This window comes from Mastigoproctus giganteus, chromosome 7 (assembly GCF_048544385.1).
Source record: "Mastigoproctus giganteus isolate SK-2022 chromosome 7, ASM4854438v1, whole genome shotgun sequence".
Classification (NCBI taxonomy): domain Eukaryota; kingdom Metazoa; phylum Arthropoda; class Arachnida; order Uropygi; family Thelyphonidae; genus Mastigoproctus; species Mastigoproctus giganteus.
Window position 1 is genome coordinate 90,858,416 of NC_143581.1, and position 21,161 is coordinate 90,879,576.

Consider the following 21,161-nt stretch of genomic DNA (forward strand, 5'->3'; position numbering starts at 1 on the left):
CACCAATCTTGTTGCCCTTCTTTGTACTCATTCTAGCAACTCTACGTCCTTCCTAAAATGAGTCCTCCAGACATGTATGCAATACTCAAGGTGTGTCCTGACCATTGCCTTATACAAAGGGATAATCACCTCCTTGTCTCTGCTAGCAAAATTCCTATATATCATTGACAAGACTCCATGACCTGCTCTGGAAGCCCATTTGCACTACTCGGAGAACTTCATATCTGACTACACAATTACCTTCCCCCACAAAAGTCTTTTTCATTCTCCACTTCTCTGAGTGTAGTACCACACAGTTGGTACATTTCTCTTGGGTTACTGCTACCCCTATGCAGTACTTGCATTTGACAATGTTAAACTTCAGTTGCCACTTCTCAGCCCATGTGCCTAACTTTTCTAGATGCTGTCAGTAGCATACTGTCTTTACTGTCATTAACAACCCTGCCAACCTTTGTATCATCTGCAAACTTGGACATTAAGCCTGATATACCTTCATCAATATCGTTGATAAATACACAAAACAACAATGGGCCCAGCATGGAACCCTGGGAATTTCATGGACTAATAGCATTAGTCCATGAAGAGCATTCCATAAAGGAAATGAACCATCCCTTTATCCATTGTAGCAACTTGCCCTTAATGCCATACAGCTCCAATTTGTACAGCAGTCTTCTGTGTATAACGGTATCAAAAGCTTTCCTGAAATCCAAGTACAGGTGAAAAAAAAAAGTACAGCTAACTCTTGTATAACACGGTAGTTAGGTTCCTCTAAAATGTTGTGTTGTGCGAAACTGTGTTATATGGTACTAAGAAAAAGTAGAAAAAGGGGAGTTACGTTCCAAAAGCTAACAAAAATACACTATTTTGTTAACAAAATTAACAAAAATACAGTATTCTAGATTTTGTGTATCTTCTGCTCTCTTTAAAAAATCAGTAATCTTGTTTTGTTAGCTTTTGCTTGATAAATCTTTGACTTTCATCATATGGAACTAATAATTTTTGAAGCTCCCTTTTGAACTTTGGGATTCTTTCATTCAAGAATCTGCATTTAATAAATAAGATTCTAATTGCTCGGGTAACTTTATGCCTTCCCGTATGCTTTTTAGTGTAAAATTTGGAAGTTTAGAAGTTTAGATGATAGTGCAGATGAAAAATATGTGCTATCATCCTCTGAATTGATTTGATTTGCCTCCAATGCCATTTCCAACAAATCCGCCTTGCCAGCCTCTTTTTTTCTACCAGTAATTCTCGAATGTCTTCAATAATCATATATATTTTTTTATTTTTTACGAGCATCGGCGACTAAGGCCATGTTGCTCTGTGTGTATTGTCTATAAATTGTGTGTGTGTGTGTGTGTGTGCTGAGATTGATTTTCTATTTTGCTGGACAAAGAACCCAATTATCTGGGAGAAAAAACCATGCTACCGTCGCCTGAGACTAATGCAGCCACTTTGTGAAAAAGACCCATAAACATTCCATCTGTTAACAACGGGATTCAAACTAATGTCTTTTCCACTCGATGCGGGGAGGAGGGCAATTCTACCAACTGCGCTACCCACGAGGGCATCAGTAGTCATATCATCAAAATCTTCCCCTCCTACTGATAACAAGTTCTATTATCGCACCAATTCTGTTTTCAGCCGGTTCGACCATATTTCCTGAATGAACTGGCTCTGGCCATACATTTTTCCACACGCATTTAACGTTGACGGTTTTACTTCTTTGAGCGATAAAGCTATGATTCTGATACAGTCCAAAATTGAGAAATGTTTCCATGTCTCCATTACTGCAATAGATTCGGAATAAATTTTTTCCAAAATCCATTGTAACAATTTTGTTTGTTTGTTTGTTATTTGGTTTTTAGGAGCATTAGCAACTAAGGCCATATTGCTCCGGGGATATGCGGTGGTCATTCCCTGACCTTTCCGCATCCTCCGTATATGGTGGTCATGGGCTCGAACCCCGGTCTAATCAAGAAGTGTGTGCTATGCACTGCTGCTCCTGCCCACCTGGCTATGGGTAAAAATTTTGTCATGTAATGAGTTTTAAAGGTGGATATAATGCCTTGATCTAATGGCCGAATGAATGAAGTTGTATTAACCTAGTACAAATGTGTTGGTAGAAACAACTTCATCGTTTGAATGACTTAAATCTTTTGGATGGCCTGGCGTGCTATCCAATAGGGCACCTCTGTAGCCAGGTGGGTAGGAACAGTAGTACATAGCGCACGCTTCTTGATGTAGATCGGGGTTTGAGCCCATGACCACCAAATAGGAGGATGCGGAAAGGTCAGGGAATGACCACCGCATATCCCCGGAGCACTATAGCCTTAATTGCTAATGCCCCTTAAAAAAACCAAATAACATAACAAAATAAATAAAGCTATCCAATAGTAATAAAACTTTGAAATCTAGATTTTTCCACAAGATCAACAAGCACAAGTTCAGTAGCACAGAACATAACATGGGATTTCGCAACAAAATAAAATTCAGGGATTTCTCAATTTTTTTTTTTGACTTGTGGGTCAACAGCAGGAATTCAAAAAGAGTGGAAATGTTAAAAAATTACATCTAACATAATATAAATTACATCTAACAAAAGCTCAAAAATACCCTGTTATGTGAGGGTTGCTAAAATTCTCTAACTGTGTTAGAGCAAAACCGTGTTATATAAGTACCGTGTTGTGCGAGGATTGCAGCAATTATCAATCATGTTAGAGCAAAACTGTGTTTTAGAAGTAACGTGTTATACGGGTGTCGCCTGTATATGATACCAAATTATTTTTTGCATCTAGTTCCTTTGTGACCATATCATAGTATTCAATCAAATTGTGGCAGAGAATAAAAAAATTCATAGGATGCATATAAATTATCAGATGACACAGAAGCTTGTGGTAGATATAAGCTAGTCTGTAATCAGGTCACAAAGGAGGTTAGGCAGGCAAAGGCAGATTACAAGAAATCTTTGGCAAAGGACGCAAAGAAAAACAGCAAAGATTTCTTTACTTATATAAACTCTAAAAGGAAGTGGATGAATCAGATTGGTCCACGTGATATCAATGGTTTGACTGTTGATGATCCTGCTGAGGTAGCTGACAAACTGAATGAGTATTTTGCATCTACATTCACACGAGGCATTCTGTAGGGAAGTTAAGGATGGAAGCTTATCGGACTCTAGCAAGGAGCTAAATGATTTTGTAATAACTGAGAGCAAAGTGGAGGTGAAACTGTTGAACTGAAACATAAGAAAGGCACCTGGGGGTGATGGGATCTATCCAGTTACTTTAAAGGTTGCAGCAAACCCTTAGCCATAATTATGAGAGTTTTCTTGAACTCAGGGGGAGGTCCTTGTGGACTGGAAATGTGCATATGTGTCCTCAATTCACAAAGGGGGGATCAAAGGGTGACACAAGTAATTGCAGACCTGTTAGTTTAACTTCTTCTCCAGGAAAAATATTGCAGTTACTGGTTAAAGAAGCACTTGCAGGATCACCTAGACACTTTGGTTATAGTTTGGGCACAGCATGGGTTTGTTAAGGAGAAGTCTTGCCTGACTAATTTGGTTGGATACTATAATGTGATCACAAAGGAACTGGATGCAAAAAATAATTTTGATATCATATACTTGGATCTTAGGAAAGCTTTTGATACTGTTGCACATGGAAGATTACTGTACAAATTGGAGCAGTATGGCATTAAGGAGAAAATGCTGCTATGGATAAAGGGATGGTCGAATGAGAGAAGACAGAGTGGTAATCAATGGACACTGCTCTTCATGGACTAATGTTATTGGTGGAGTCCCCCAGGGTTCAGTGTTGGCTCCATTGTTGTTTTCTGTATTTGTTAACGATATTGATGAAGTTATATCAGGCTTAATGTCTAAGTTTCCAGACGATACAAAGGTTAGCAGGGTTGTTAATGACATTAATGATAGTACACTACTGCAAGAGGATCTAAATACATTGAGTAGATGGGCTGAGAGTTGGCAACTGATCTTTAACAGTGACAAATGTAAAGTACTGCATTTAGGTAGCAGTAACCTCAGAGTAATGTACCAACTGTACGGTACTACACTCAGGATAGTGGAGAATGAAAAAGACCTGGGAGGTAATTGGGCCATCAGATATGAAGTTTTTTGAGTAGTGCAGACAGGCTGCTAGAGTAGCTCATGGTGTCTTGTCAATGATATACAGGAATTTTGTTAGCAGGGATAAGGAGGTGATTATCCTCTTGTATAAGGCAATGAACTGACCACACATTGAGTACTGCATACAGGTCCGAAAGCCTCATTTTAGGAAGGGTGTAGACCTGCTGGAATGAGTACAGAGAAGGGTAATGAGATTGGTGAATGGAACAAAGGGTTACTGTTACCAAGAAAGGCTGCAATTCTGCAAATTGCATTGTCTAGAGAGTAGGCACCTATGAGGTTTGTTTGTTTGTTATTTGGTTTTTAGGAGCATTAGCAACTAAGGCCATATTGCTCCGGGATATGCGGTGGTCATTCCCTGATCTTTCTGCATCCTCCATATTTGGTGGTGACTGGCTCGAACCCCGGTATAATTAAGAAGCATGTGCTCCTTCCCACCTGGCTACGGTGGCGCCTACCTACGAGGTGATTTGATTGACGTGAATAAGGCCTTGAATGGTTTGAGCAAGTTCAATGCTGATGAGATTCTTCATCTTGCTCAGATTACTCACCTGAGGGACATAAATTCAAATTGAGGAAAGACAGTTGTAGATTAGATGTGCAGAAATTTGCCTTTAGCCAGCAGGTAGTTGATTGTTGGAACAAACTTCCATCTGTCATAGGTGGAGGTGGACAACTGAAATAATTTCAGGCAGAATCAAACAAGCATTTGGAGTAGATGAATGAGTGAAATGGGAAGGGTTTTTTTTTTTTTTTAGCTGATGCTATATAAGCTTATTTTCTTGTATCATATGCCTCTACCAATGCTAATGGCTCTCATCCATCCAATGTGCATTATTTATATTTACTTTCGCAATTTTTCCTCGCTAACAGATTTAGTAATCCTCTATGATTATTAAATCAGTTAGCTCCCTGTTATTTGATATACTACTGGGATCCCCCATCCCAAAAAAAAAAAAAAAAAAAAAAAAAAATTCTTCATGTATGCATGAATGCAAAATATCTATTCATTTTGTCAGCAATCTAAGCAGGATTATTAATAGTTATATCATTCATGTCTAGCAGGTGATTGGTATTTAACCCTTTCCTTCTAGTGTTTTCTTAAGTAAAGAAGTATTTGCTACTTTTCTTTGTATTATTTTCTAGAGATTTCTTGTACTTTGCCTTAGCTTGCCTAACCTGCTTTACGACTTGATTTTAAGACTAATTTATTACTACTGTAGGTTTGTCTATCTCCTGTTTATTTATAAGCATCCCATGTATTTTTATTCTGTGTCACTAGTTTCATCAATTCGTCTGACATCCATTTAGGTTTAAACTTTGAGGTGTATCTCTTATAAAAATGCCAGGTAGCTTCTCTAATTACTTCACTGAATGTCTCCCGTTTAGAATTTACTATTGATAACATCATTGGTTGGTCCCACTGAATAGATTTTAAAACTTTCACCTTTACAAAAGCAAATTCTCTTTTTCTCTGCCCTTGACTATAGTTTGCATCTTTAAGTAAATCTCACATCAGTACTCTGTGATTACTGTCACCTTTATCTGCAGATTCTTAATGCGTGAAGATTCACTGCTGATAATCAAATAAAGAGTATTGGTTTCTCTCATCACCTCTCTCACACCGATGTAGAAAAGAGTCATCCAGTAAATTCAGAAAAGCCTTGAGTGACCAACCCACAAACTCCAGTTAGTATCTGAAAATTTAAACTCCTCCATTATATGACACCTGAATTACTGGTCCACGCTATTTTCTTTATAGTTATTTTATTCGTCACAGTCATTTGGCTTATAACATACTTTTACCCTCATCTTTGTTTTTCCAGTGCTTATGTCACACCGTACTGACTTGGTATGAGTGCACTGCTTTAGATGTGGATACACTAATGTTGGGAGTATAGCAAACAAATCTGAATTTGAGGTACTCATTAGATAATCATATGTGGACATTGTAGGGTTGTCAGATACTCTCCATATTCAAATTCTGTATTCCCTCTGTTTGAGTGGTGCCATATCCCTGATAACCCTACAATATCCTTGTTTCATTATATAATGAGTACTTTGAATTCAATAGATTTGTTTGCTGTACTTCTAGCATTAGTTTGCATGCAAGTATACATGCAGCTATTTTCACTCTTAGTAACTGTGACGCAGCTCGTGTATTTTCTTGTTCCGTGAGGATCTCCCCCAGCAGTGATTGCAATCGCTGACATACCTTATTTTCTAGGCTGCTGCTGCTGCCTGTCTTAATAGAAGTAGTGCAAGAATTACTTATACTTCTGCTTGCAGCTGCTAGTAATCTGTTAGTTTGTTTATTTATACGATAATGTATACACAGACTAATATATTATGAGCAGCTTACTAATAGATTACTTGCATTTGAAGCAAAAATTGTGATCTTCCCCCCTTTCCCCAGAAAGTATTTTACACAGAATTTTTTTATCCAGATGCAGAGCCTGAGGAGTTTTTTTTTAACTGAAAACTCAGCATTTTTATAGGTGAATTTGAGAGTTTGAAGAAAATGGTTGATGCCCCAAGATTTAAAATGCTTGTCCCATCAAACTCCCAGCGGAACATTTCAGTACTGGAGCTTACACTCTTGCATCACACAGCACATCAGGATCACTAAAGGTGGAAGTCACTGGTCCCACAGGAAGACTGCTGTCAGGGAAACAGGAAATATGCTGTAGAAAATGGATAGGTGGAATAGGACCTGGTATGGTCTTATTCCATCATATCCTTTCAGCCAGAGGGTAATATGACTGCTAAGGGCAAAATTTAGTGACATTATAGAATGGGTATCTTTTAAGAGCACGAGAGCTGTACTCTGCAAGTGTGAGGCAGTGTTGTGAAAAAACTTAAGCTCGATTGGAAGGAGTACTTGATAAGAGCCTTGTCAATCAATATGACACTGAAAAGATTGTGCAAGGCTCATGAGGCAGATGTTTTCTCATCTTGGCCAGTACTTGTTAATAAGAGAAACAGTTTTTTGAAAGAATGGAATATGATTAAATAGAATACTTGCTAGTGTTATCGAAGCAGTATTAGAATGATCAGAAAACTGCTATTTTGGGGTGGGGGAACACAATAACAGATGAATGGCAGCTATAAGCAGAGACAAAATTGAATATTATGGTACTTCTGTTCAGATATGGAGAAACCTAGAAGCAAGGAGTGGAGGATTAAAAAGACTGTTGAGGAGACGTGGTACTAGCAAATATTTGAACTCAGAGTTACTGTCCAAATGCTTATACTAATGTTAAGAGCATTAAGTGCAAATAAGAGCTTACTTAGCTGAATGATTGCCCTACAATTTTGCTTAAATTAAAGTTGGTTAAACATTCTAATTGCCTATCATATACTGATGGACATGTCTTTACCCAACCTTCTCAGTGAAGCCAGTTGTGAGCATGAACACTAATCGGGTTATTTTAAAAAAAATCATTTTGAAATTTTCATTTTATTCACATGGCTATTAAAAGCAGACACGTAGGCTGTGCTCACACAGAGGAATAGCAGCAGTAAAGTCTTTATCTCCATTGTGTACGTGTATCTGCTTCCCTGCCCTTGTCTTTCTAGGTCCATGCAGCAAATGGCAATTAAGAATCATAAACAGAAAGACAGTTGTGGTTCCCTTGACATGTAGGATTAACTTTGAGTGGGGTTTATGGGCTGATTCTTTTAAGGTTTAAAAAATTTGGTAGCTGAAAGCAACTTGCTTTGTAAAGTCAGATTGCAACAACTATTTTATCTAATGGGGAACTGCTCTGGCATGGATAATATCTGTGTGAGCTGCAAGACTGAATCAAAGATGACGGTTAAATGTAGTCTGTCTTACTATTTATTGTATTCAGTGCCTGTCACAGAATATCATAAAATTCTCAAAGCAACAGAGATGGATTTTGTTTGTTCAAGTTGCAGGGCAGTTCTGAGTGCTCCAATCACAACAATTAGGCATGTGTGTTGCAGACTAGCTTGGAACACACGTCTGGTGAAAGTAACATTTATTATTATTATTGCTCTTATATTATTTCTCCCTGATTGGGGGTTCCACCTCGTGATGGGTATTGCTACCAAATACACAGGGCTGTTGTTGTTATGTCTGGTGTTACTGTTGGTCGAGGAACTCTCTGACTATCCTACAGATGTTCAGGATTGCGACTTTCTGGAGTTCCTTGTAGGCGTTTGCTGGGAGACCTATTGCTGCTAGGCTGTTATGTAAGGTCTTTGGCACCATACCTGTGGTTGACACGACAATCGGGATGGTCGTTACTTCTTGCATATGCCACATCTCTTTGATCTCCTGTCTTAGGTTCGTGTACTTCCTGATTTTTTCCCCATGGGTTTTCTACAGGTTGCAAGTGTTGGGTACTGCCATGTCGATCAGATAGGTAGTCTTTTCCTTCTTGTCTACGGAGGGTTATGTCCAGTCTGTTGTGCGGGATTGTTCTATCCGTTATTATGGCACGGTCCCAGTACAGCTTGTGGGTTGGGGTCTCTAGTTACTGCCTGTGGTTCATACTTGTAGTATGGTACACTTTCTTTGGTCAACTGGTATTTCCTTGCTAGCTTCTGATGTATTATCCTTGCTATCTAGTCGTGTCTATGAGTGTACTCAGTCTGGGTGATCACCTTGTACCCCGTGGTGATGTGTTGGATCGTTTCTGAGGCCAGGTGGCATCGTCAACAAGTATCATCGGACATTCCGGGCTCCTTGGCGATGTATTTTCTGTAGTTCCTGGTGTTGATTACCTAGTCTTGGATGGCGAAGCATGAATCCTTCAGTCTTGGGGAAGAGTGTCCCGCTCGTGAGCCGTGCATTGGAAGCAGTTTTATCTATGTGATCTTGATGGAGATCACTGTAGTGTATACCATGGAGTGTCTTCTCTGCCCATCTTTCTAGCTTCGTTTGTACCTCCTGGTTGGGGGGGGGACTTCTCGCTTATGTTGAGTGGGATATACCGCTTTTTTATCTTCCTTATGGCCTGGTGGAGTGCTGCTGTGTATTTCTGGAATAATCCTTCAGGTTAACTATCGCTGTCTTCTTATTGCTCAGTGAGGTCTATCAGGCCCTTCCTCCTTCTTCCCGGGCAGTTGTCAGTCTCTCCATGGCAGATCTCGGGTGGTGTTGGTGGCTCTTGGTTATCATCGTCCTTGTCTTTTTCATGATATCCTCCAGCTCGGTGTTAGTCCAATCTATGACCCCCTAAGGAGTATGTTAGCACTGGGACTGCATAGGTGTTTATGGCTTTAACTGTGTTCTCTCCATTCAACTTTGCTTTCAGCAGGTTTCTGAACCTCTGATGGCATTTTTTGGTCAGGCAGGCCTTAGTTTCCTTGTGCTGTAAGTGCTGAGCCTGCATCATCCCCAAGTATTTGTAGGCCTCTCTCTCTCTCTGCCATGGCTTCAATCTCTTTACTAGTTTGTAGATGGTAGTTTCGGTTGACTAATTTTCCATGGTGCAATCTGTGGGTCTTGCATTTGTCTAATTATTAATTTTTCAGGAGAGAGGTTGTCAGATCCATCACTTTAATGTGAAATATGAGGGGAGCTAAAACACGATTCATACTAGCTGTATTCATTGTAATAAAATAAATAAATTTTCTGTTTATATTCCAGGATCAGAGGAATTCCCACAAACTAGAGAGTAATAAATGCATTACTGCATTTATTTTGTAGTTATGCACATGCAAACCACAGTTTAGTGAAATTCGGTTTGTGCAAAAAGTGAAAATCACCACTGTTTAATATGGATACAGAGTGAAAATAAAATGATTTATACTTTGGTACTACATTCCAAATCATTGAAGAAGTGGCATTTTAACATTCCTCTATCAATGTTATCAACAGCATTAAAAAATTGTAAATGAAATAGAAGACACATAATCCTTATTGTAAAAAACCTAACTGTTTTAATTAAATCTAAAAAAAAAAAAATAAATTTCAAATTTTCATTAATGTGATTCTTGTGAATTCTGATTTTCATTCTTTCAGAATTAAGTTGTTTTTCTTTTATTTTTATGAATATATTAAGTAAAAATGTGTGTAAAATGCCAAATTAAGGTTTAATTGGAGTAAACTAGGGGGGGGGGGGAGGAATTAGAAAGCTGATTTTGGCATGTTCATTTCACAAACATTGTTATTACAAAGTGAGAGAAATTAGGCCCCTTGAAGTTTGTGTTGATGAGTTTTTCCTGCTATTAGAATGGATTATAAAAAATTATAAAATTGAAAGGTTTTTTTTTTTGCCAGCATTAGAAGTTTGCTCTGCAGGCTACCAACTAGAGCATCATCTTCTGAACAACTTAAAAGCCTGTAAAATTCCTTTCAAAAACTATCTGGCACTTAGTGTTGATGATACCCTATTATGGTAGGCCTGAAATCTGGTGTAACAAGGATGTTAGATGAACAGATTGGGGCTCTTGGTGGTAATAGGCTTTCTTTATTTTGTTAATATATGGACTGAAAGGGGGAAGGGGATGAATGCTTTCCTGTGAAAGTGAATAAATATTTGATGAATATTTACTATGATCTAGAAAGAAGTGCTAAAAGGAAAAGATAGATTTAAACAGTTTTAATTAATATATGCCACTTTGAAGTAAAAGATTTTGAAATGTGTGCACACATGTTGGTTGGTTTTGAGTAAATTTTTAATTAGACTGTTAGAACAGTGGAAAACTTTCCAAGTGTTTTTAAAGAAGAGGTTAGAAGTTGAGAAATGCTGTATGTGCATTTTTTCAGTGTTACCAAATTGAAAAGTACAAGTGATCACCAGTGAGTGCTGACTCATATTCAAATCCAGGTCATGATTCAAAAGAAGTTTTTAAAGAAGACATTAATGACCTTTTTAATGGTTTTGGTGAAAGTAATCCTAAACAGGCCAAGCAAGCTGATAATTTTATTCCTGTTGTCCTCACTTGTGCAGAAAGTCTCTCTTCTGGCTTGAATAAAGCAATTTGTTTTTATTAAATGTTATGCCAACTTTTGAAAATCTGAACATTGATCCAACATACCTGACATGCATGTACTGAGTTCATTACTCCAGGATATTTTGAAGAATGCTGTGTAAAAATTTATTATACTAATAGGTTTTAGATCTTACACTTCCATTTTGGAAATTGATTACCATGGCAGACTAAACTAGATTCTGACTTAGTAATAGGCATTTATACTGCCATGGTTATGGTGAGTCTAAAATGGGAAGAGAAGGATCTGCTTTTTGTTTGAAGTACTCTATTGTTGCATGCGACTGCATGGTGCACAAGTTCCCATTGAAAAATGTTCTTATAAATGCCAAGGCAGCACAAAGTTCATAATCTGGCAGTGCATCATTTTTCAAAATTTGTGGACAAGTTTCCAGAAATACTTCTTGATGTCATTAAAGATAATGAAATAGATGAAGGAATGGATGCTTTGTGGCATCAGTTTCAGTGTGAAACCTACCAGACACTATTATGAAAGAAAGAAAGAAAGAATCAATGTACAGTGGTCCTTAGTCAGGGAAGTTAAAAGTGCACAAGGAAGCAAGAAATACACCATATTATTCCAATTCATCCTTGGCATTTTAATAATTCCTTATATCCATGCTGAGTGTCAGAGAATATTCAGCCAGCTGAGAACAATAGAGCCAGTTCAGATCTCTTTCTGGTGAGACTTTGGAAATGCTCTTTTTTTACTGCCAAGTATTAACAGCACTGTCATTATTATAAACAAAAATTTGATTCAGCATTTATGAAAATGCAAAGTCTGCTACAATATCTCTCTTATAGCAATCATAATCAGTTGATGTCTAACAGATGTATAAGACATTAACTGATGTCAGTATAAGCAGAAATCTACAGAAAGAAAAGTCCTAGGTAAGTTAATGTTTGAAGGCGTACATACTAGTAGACATGCCTATGATTGTATTTTAATGAAAAATGCGTATTTTGCTAGTAAAATCTAATTTGTAGTCAGTGTCCACTACTCCACAAAAGCTCCAACTTTTTTCTGAAAAAATCTGTTTCTTTGTTTTTTGTCACTCAATCCTGCTTTTTTTTCCCAAAAAACCTGTTTTTTTGCTGTTTTGACAAAAAAAAAATTGTTTTCCTCCTGCTTCCAATTTTCTGAATCTTCACATTTTTGAGAGTTAATAAAATTGTCATTTATGTGCAGAAATTTGCTTTCAACCAGAAAATAATTAATTGTTAGAATAAATATCCTCTGGGTGTTGTCGAAGTGAATAGTTTGAATAAATTTAAAGGAAGATTGGTAAATTGTTTAGACGGGATGGGCGAATTAAACTTTTTTTTTTTTTTGAAATGGCTGATGCTGTATAAGCTTGCTTTCTTGTATCATTTTATCACTACTTATATTACTGCATTGCTGTTTATTTAGGAGTGTCATTGCTTTGACAGCTGTTTCAGTAGTATTGTTGCTCTAACAATACCACTGAAATATCTGGTTGTTTTATCTCAGACGAAACAGTTTAATGAAAAAAAACAGCTTGAGAAGAAACTGTGTAATAGTCGAAATTTTTCCTTGCAGAAATATAAAGTAAGGTGAGCTAAAGCAAAATTAAAAGATATATGATTGTTTTTATAAAATTATTCTTACAAAAATGTTTAATGAATTTCTATGTAAACATTTTTTTACCCTATAACCGAATAATCTCCCTTTTTCTTCTATCAAAAAAGATAGTTCAGCAGCAAGTTGGCTTTAACAATATAAAAATGATATATATATTTTGATGTAAAAACTCTATGCTCACCCTGAAGGTGAAAAGGGCTGCAGTAATAAATATCCATGGTAGAGTATGATTTGCGTACTCACCTTCTGATTCTTTTGATAGTACCCAGGGGCTCACATCTGTACCCAGGGGCTCACATCTGGTGAGTATGGGCTTGGCACACCCAGGGTCCTGAGCTGGATATCACCATTCTTCTGTTTCTTGGTGATTCCCTTCTACTTCTCTCTCTCTCTCTCTCTCTCTCTGGGTAACGTGGAAATTTTTTTTTTTTGGCTGGTGCAGCATAAGCCTCAGGCTTCCTTGCACTATATGGCTAGTAATAATAAAAATCTCTTATTGCTACATAGTTGCATTTTTTTTATTCGTATACAAATTTGCAGTACTGTTTTTAAGTAAAGAATATGGCTAATGATAGGTCATCTGATATTTTACAGCAAAGAAGACATAAAGAAAATACAGTATATAGCAGACAATAGTGGTCTTACAATAATTCCCCTAGTTCAAACATTTGGTCATTTTGAGGTAATTTTTTTTTTTGTATATAATAAACTTATTGAATAAGCTGATAAATGCGTATTCTATTATTACTATTGAAAATAACTGCATATAGTGGTTAATTCACTGGATGTACAATGGAACAAAAAAAATCCATTTTAAGCTGATAAATCCATTTTATCAAAAATGGATTTTAATAGAAATAGAAATGGATTTTAATTTAATAGCTGAAAAAATCCATTTTAATAGAATAAGCTGATAAATGCGTATTCTATTATTACTATTGAAAATAACTGCATATAGTGGTTAATTCACTGGATGTACAATGGAACAAAAAAAATCCATTTTTTTGTCCCATTGTCAATCTAATATAGTTTCTCTCCATTTTTTTTCACAAAAACAAACCTACACCTTCACTATTAAATTTAGAGATTTAAAAACAATATTCTAAATTAATGCTTTAAATTTCATTGTTTGTCTCTAGTTAACAGATTGGCTGTCAGGTATATTGCATGAAATATATGAAATGCTGAAACAAAGTATTATGCTTCACACAGTATAACTTGCAACCTCTGTCAGATATAACGTTATATATATTTTTTCCACTTTAAATGTGACATGTGTAGCTAAATTTGATCTAAAGTAAGATGCCAAAGAAATACATTATTGTGTTTAAGAAGAGAAATATTCAAGATGAAATAAATTCAAAAATAGGTGTAGTGAAAAAAAAAAAGTGGATACAGAAGAACAAAAATAGAAAACATTGTTAGTGAAATTAGATGTTGTAGTGACCTTTTCGTAATAAAATAAATCATCAAATTAAATGTGGATTGCTTTCAATACCAGTGCTGGAAAGTGACTCTACAGGATACGGTGTTGCCATCTTGTAATCAACCTAAAAAGGAGATTCAGTTAATTTAGAAAACTATCTGGCACTAGGTATTAGTAATTCCTCTTGTTATGGTAGGCTTAATTTACTCTTATCATCTAATTGACTTGTATGCCAAGAAGGGACTGCATGTCTTCCTTTGAAAGTGGATGAATGTTGTATATTATTTTTTTTTTAAATGTTTAACTTGACTAGCAAAACAGTAGCAACCTCTGACAAGTCTATTTAAAGAAAAGGTTAGAAAACCTGTATGAGCACTCTTTTCAAACCATGAAATTGAAAAGTGCATTAAATAATCAGTGGAGAGTGAACTTATGACTTATGAGAACTATTGAAAAAAAGACAAGTTAGTGAACTCCTCAAGAAAAGAATTACTTAATCACAACCATCCAGTGTAAACAATCCAAAAAAAAAAAAAAAAAACAATCAATGCAAGCAGAATAACTCTAGGCAAGTTATTCTTACACATGCAGAAAGGCTGTAATGTTCCTTGCTTCTGGCTTGAAAAAGCATTGTGCTCACTGCTTTTTAAATGTTATGCTGCTGTTTGAAAATGCAAACACAGCTCTGCAATCACACTTGCCTCATATCTAGTTACTGAAATCATTACTCCTTGGTACATTGAAGAATGTGATGTATAAATTTGTTAGGCCATCAATTATTAATTTTTCCACTTTCATTTTTGAAGTTGATTACTAACACAGAAGGCGCCTCCGTAGCCAGGTGGGAAGGAGCAGCAGTGCATAGCACACGCTTCTTGATTAGACCGGGGTTCGAGCCCGTCACCACCAAATATGGAGGATGTGGAAAGGTCAGGGAATGACCACCGCATATTCTCGGAGCAATATGGCCTTAGTTGCTAATGCTCCTAAAAACCGAATTACAACAACAGCTAACACAGACTAAATGGCAGTTAAAGTTTAACATTGACAAATGCAAGGTACGGCATATGGGTAGCAGTAATAACAGATTAATGTGCCAACTGTTTGGTACTACATTCAGGGTAGTGGAAGATAAAAAAGACCTGCAGGTAATTGTGCAGTTCTGAGACTGAACAGTTCAGACAGGCTGCCAGGACAGCTCGTGGAGTTTAGTCAGTGATATACAGGAACTTTTCTAGCAGGTATAAGGAAATGATTAGCCCATTGCAAGGCAACGGTTAGGCCTCATTTTAGGAAGGATGTAGAGCTGTTGGAACAAGTACAGAGAAGGGCAACGAGATTGGTGAGAGGAACAAAGAGTTTCTCTTACCAAGAAAGGCTTAGGTTCTGCAAATTGCAGCATCTGGAGACTAGGCACCTGCATGGTGATTAAGGCTCTGAATTGAGCAAGCTCAGTGCTGATGGCATTCTTGCTCTTGCTCAAGCTGTGCATGCGCGCGCGCACACACACACACACACACACACACACACACACACACACACACACACACACACATGAGAGGACATGAATTCGTGAGGAAGGATAGTTTGAGGATAGATATGCAGAGGTTTGCCTTCAGCCAGTGGGTGGTTGATTGTTGGAACAATTTCCATCTGTTGTTGTGGAAATGGATAGTTTGAATAAATTCGGAGAAGAACTAAACAAATATTGGAGGGGGATGGACAGGTTATGTGGAAATTTTTTTTTTTTTTTTTTTTTGCCGTTGCTCTATAGGCTTGCTTTTTAGCATCATATGCCTCTACTACTACTAATAATAATAATCAGTCAGAATCATTCTGATTTCTTTTTATGTAATTCATCTGCCTAAGGTGTAAAGAGTATAAAACAAGAGAAGATTGTTTTTTTTTTTTTTCTGTGATAAAGTGCTTTATTGTTTTGTGTGACTATTTGGTGTGCAAGTTCCCACTAAAAATGATGTTTTTATAAATGTGCTAACACATTTTTTTTTTTCAATTTGCAAAGCATTTTGAAATTTTATATGTACAAATTTCCAGTACATCCCAATGTAGTAGTAGTGGCATGTAATGCAAGAAAGCAAGTGTATGAGCTTATGCAGCATCAGCCAAAAAAAAAAAATCACACCATTCCCTCCAAATGCCTGTCCAGTTTCTCCTTAAATTTATTCAACCTATCAACTTCCGCATGTAATTGATGATAAAGAAATAGATGAAGCAATTGATGTTTTGCAGTATTAGTTTTGTCGATTTCAGTGTGAGAACCTACCAGAAACTATAATGCAAGAAGAAACAATTGTTGTATGGTGGTCAGTGGTTGGAGAATTGACAAGTGCAGAAGGAAACTTAAAATAACAATCATCACATGTCAGTCTCAGAATTTTAATAGTTCCTCATAGTAGTTTTTAGTACGAGAGAATGTTCAACCAGATGAAAGAAAAGCAAACTCAGCTGAGATATTTTCTTTCAAATTTAGATAGCAAACATATTGTTTTGAACAAAACTTTTACCCAACATTTCTGAAAATGGCAAAGTCTGTTGTCTACCCTCAGACAGTTGTAATCATTTGGTATCTAACAGACAATCCAAACAGAAATTGACAGGCAGAAAAATCCTGGTTGTGCTAACATTTGAAAGCATAGTGTACTGGAAAACAATCCTGTGGCTTATATCTTTTACTATAAAATATGCATGTTTTAAGTGAAATTTAATTTTAAGTCCAAAGTCTGGCATTAATAAAATTCGCTTTCTCCATTATTCTCCTCTTTTTCCTTTTGCTGAAGGTAAACATGAGAATAACATAGAAAGCAAAGGACCTTCTTTTTGCCTGCTAAAAGTTATGAAATCTCTGGATTTGCAGTATATAATTTTTTAAATTCATTTACAATGAAAACAACTGTTTTGATTAATTTAAAATTTCAAATAGGATTTTCCTTTGTGATTACTTATTATGTTGCTTGTCTGATTAATTTTTAAGAGGGAAGAAATAATAATAAATTATTAAATAACAGCAAGACACTTTTGTCCATATATCACATCTCATGCTAGATTTAATTTCTGTATTAATTGTTCAATTCCAGAAGTCCTTCAAGTGCAGCTAATATTAGTTGGGTTTTTTTTTATGAAATTAGTTCAATTTAGCTATATAGGTTGAAAGGACAATTTTTTCCCTTCTTAATATTGCATTAAGATGTTCTCACATGTAGGTAATTTTAATATTCAGGTGACACTCATGAGTCAAGTGGACGGAATTTTGTGAATTCTGATCATTCTGTGACAACCAAATGCTCTGCTTGCTCCTTCACAATAATAGGACTGTTAATAACCCTGGGTATACCTTTCTAGCATACTTCAAGTGACCACCCAGATATGAACCAGTGTAAGCAGAGGTCAAGGTGTGGTGTCCAGACCACACAGAGGAATGGTACCTTTCTTTGTCACCAGGCAGTACTAGGTGGTAGATGATTCTTACCAATGGTGAAATACCACCATTTTGCTTATCAGAGGCTTGAAGTGGTGAAATCCATGTTTAGTTTCCAGAGTAAATCTCCAACAACTCCATCTCCATTAAACAGCATGGGTGATATCTTTTTAAGGTTATGATGGTCATAATGGTGAGATCCAATTTTACTTACATTTTCAGGGTACAGTTCTAAATACTGTTTGGCTATGAACACACATCCAGATTTGGAATTCATTGTGATGGCTTTTGCTATAAACAAATTGGTGTGGAGGAGTTGGCATAAGTGTAACTTTATAACCACTGTTCTGCATGTCGAGGTATATGGCATTGTTACAGATCTAATTTTGTAATAATTGCATGTGGCTACCAAATTGTATGAATTTTTAATCATGTGTATATTCCCAAAAAGAATGAAGAGTTCAATGACTTACATATTAAGGATCAAATGTTAGTATGTCTAGCCATGTTGAAAATTCAAATGATGAAATGGAAAAAGAAACAATAAGTACATTGTCAAGGGAAAATGCAACTGCTGTTTAACTTGTGCATTTCAAATACTACAGGAATTAAAGTCATGGTTTATTTTACAAAACAAGGAAGATTTGTTGGATATACAATATACATAAGTTCCATGGAATTATCAAAATATTTTAAATGTTAACATTTTTACTCTTTGACTAAATAAAACAGTTATTCCTTTAATTCTTAATTTTATATGTGATGTGTGTTAACCTTCAAAGCAACTAAGGATATGAAGTGCCAGTATATGCTGTAATTGTAATTGTTTGCCTCTTTTGCTTTATGAAAAATTTGTTTCTCAGAGATAAAACCATTCAATCCTCACCCATTTAATAAATGCATTAAACCAATGCGGGAGACCAACTTAATTGGGCAAATTTACGAAAAAAGATTGCCATAAATTGCATCCTTGATAGGATTTTAACAGTGGCCTTTTCCAGGGTTCAAGTTCCATCAAAGGAGGATAGTAATTATAATCACTGGGCTACTCATGAAAGCTAATTTTTATATAATGAGACTTTATGCTATTATTTTTTCATATTTTCTGTGACTAGAGCTGCCAAGCAAAGATCACAGACTAGTGAGAGTACCGTGACTCGGTGGAGAAACGAAGGGGGTGATTTACCAATGCATCAGTCTCAAAAAAATGTGCGAAATATTGAAATGTTTGTCGACCTTTCTAAAACAGGACTTCTAGCTAAGGAGAATGCCTTTGTTTGGTCTAGAGTGTCAAGAAATTAGGCACCGACTCAGCATTCTGATGGGCATCTATGAGAGCTTGAGGTGTAGGATAAATGCCCTCAAAGAAATTAATATGACAGGCCCATCAAGCTGTCAGCTGCCCAGCTCAATGGCAGAGCTCACTCCTGTGCATCAAGCAACACAAAGACAATCTCCAAGACAGAATACAGTGGACCCACAGGAACTAGTTATTGTTGGTGACTATATTGTCAGGGAGACTGAGAATATACTATCAAGAAGGATAGGTGGAACAGGACCATGGTATGTCTGCCAGGAGCAAAAGTTGATGTTGTAGAACAGATATCATCTTTTAAGGGTACAAAAGGTGATATTGTTGTACACATTGGAACTAATGACATTAAGATTAAGAAATCTACAAATTTACTCAACAAGTACGGGAAAATGTTGGAAAAAAGTTGCGAGTTAGAGTTGAATGTGAAAGTGTCTGCAATTCTGCCCAGACTCCATAGGATGGAGTATATGATGAGAGCCTTGTCGATCTATTCAGCCCTGGAGAGATTGTGCAAGGCTCAAGGGGCAGAATTTTTTTTCAGTCTGGTGTGTGCTCGTTAACAGGAGAGACTGCTTCTACAGTGATGGGGTATACTTAAATAAAAAGGGTGCAAGAATATTTGCTGATGCAATCGGGGCATTGTTAGGTGGGTCGGAAAACTGCTAGATTGGGGGGATACAAAGACTAAAAGATTAACAGTGGCTGCACGCAGAGGGAAAAGTGATTCTTGCACTACTTTGTAGGGGGGGACAATTATATAAGGTTATTTTTTATAATTAATTATATCTCACAGAAGAGTCTCAGGATCATGAGGGTAATTAGCATTAGCAAAGGCACCTGATTCAAGAAAGCAAGCTTATATAGCATCAGCCAAAAAAAAAAAAAAAATCCTTATTTCACCCATCCACTCGCTCCAAATGTTTTTCAAGTTCTGCCTTGAATCTATTTAAGCTATCAACTTCTACAATGACAGATGGAAGTTTGTTCTCCCAATCAACCACCTGCTGGCTAAAGGCAAATTTCCGCACATCTATCCTACAACCATCTTTCCTCAATTTGAATTTATGCCCTCTCAGGCGATTATTCTGAGCAAGAGGAAGAATCCTATCCACATTGAACATGCTCAAACCATTCAAGGCTTTATTCACCTCAATCAGATCACCTTGCAGGTGCTTAGTCTCTAGACACTAATTTGCAAAACTTAAGCCTTTCTTCATAAGAGCAACCCTTTGTTCCATTCACTAATCTTGTTGCCCTTCTCTGTACTTGTTCCAACAGCTCTACATCCTTCTTAAAATTAGGCCTCCAGACCTGTATACAGTACTCAAGGTGTGACCATTGCCTTATACAAGGAGATAATCACATCCTTATTCCTGTTAGAAAAATTCCTGTATATCATTGACAAGACACCATGAGCTACCCTGGCAGACTGTTTGCACTGCTCAGAAAACTTCATATCTGCCCGCACAATTACCCCCAGATCCTTTTCATTCACTACCACTGTCAGTGCGGTACCACAGAGTTGATATGTTACTCTGGGATTACAGATTCCCGTATGTAGGGAAGCAGTACTTTTGTCAACTTTACATTTGTCAATGTTAAACTTCATTTGCCACCTCTCAACCCATCTGCTCAAATTTTCTAGATCCTGTTGCAGCAGTGTACTGTGATTAGTGTCATTAACAACCCTGCCAGCTTTCTTATCATCTGCAAACTTGGACATTAAGCCTGATATACCATCATCAATATCATTTCATTTATAAATACAGAAAACAACAATAGACCCAACACTGAATCCTGAGGGATTCCACTAATAACATTAATCCACGAAGAGCAGTGTCCATTGATTACCGCTCTCTGTCTTCCACTCAACCATCCCTTTATCTATAGCAGCAATTTGCCTCCAGTGCCACACTGCTCTAATTTGTGCAGCAATCTTCCATGTGCAACAGTATAAAAGGCTTTTCTAAGATCCAAATATATGATATCAAAGTTATTCTGTGCATCCAGTTCCAGAGGAAAGCCAGAGGTGTATGCAACTCTAGCAGTAAGCTAGAGAATCTTGTAATAACTGAGAGTAAAGTGGAGGAGAAACTGTTGAAGATAAACACAAGAAAGGCACCAGGGGTGGATGGGATCTATCCAGTTATATTAAAGGAGGCAGCAGAGGAAGTAAGCAAACCCTTAGCCATAATTATGAGAGCTTCCTTGGACTCAGGGGAGGTACCCATAGACTGGAAATGTGCAAATGTGACCCCAATTCACAAA

General features: G+C 36.9%; 1 protein-coding gene across 1 annotated transcript in view; it reads left to right on the plus strand.

Annotated features, from left to right (window-relative positions):
* Positions 1-21,161, plus strand: part of LOC150083067 (hexosaminidase D-like) — a 208,111-nt gene that overhangs the window by 46,561 nt on the left and 140,389 nt on the right. The window contains exon 5 of the mRNA XM_090378382.1: positions 13,311-13,398. Coding sequence (XP_090234508.1) covers positions 13,311-13,398 — 88 coding nt within the window. The remainder of the gene's footprint in view (positions 1-13,310; positions 13,399-21,161) is intronic.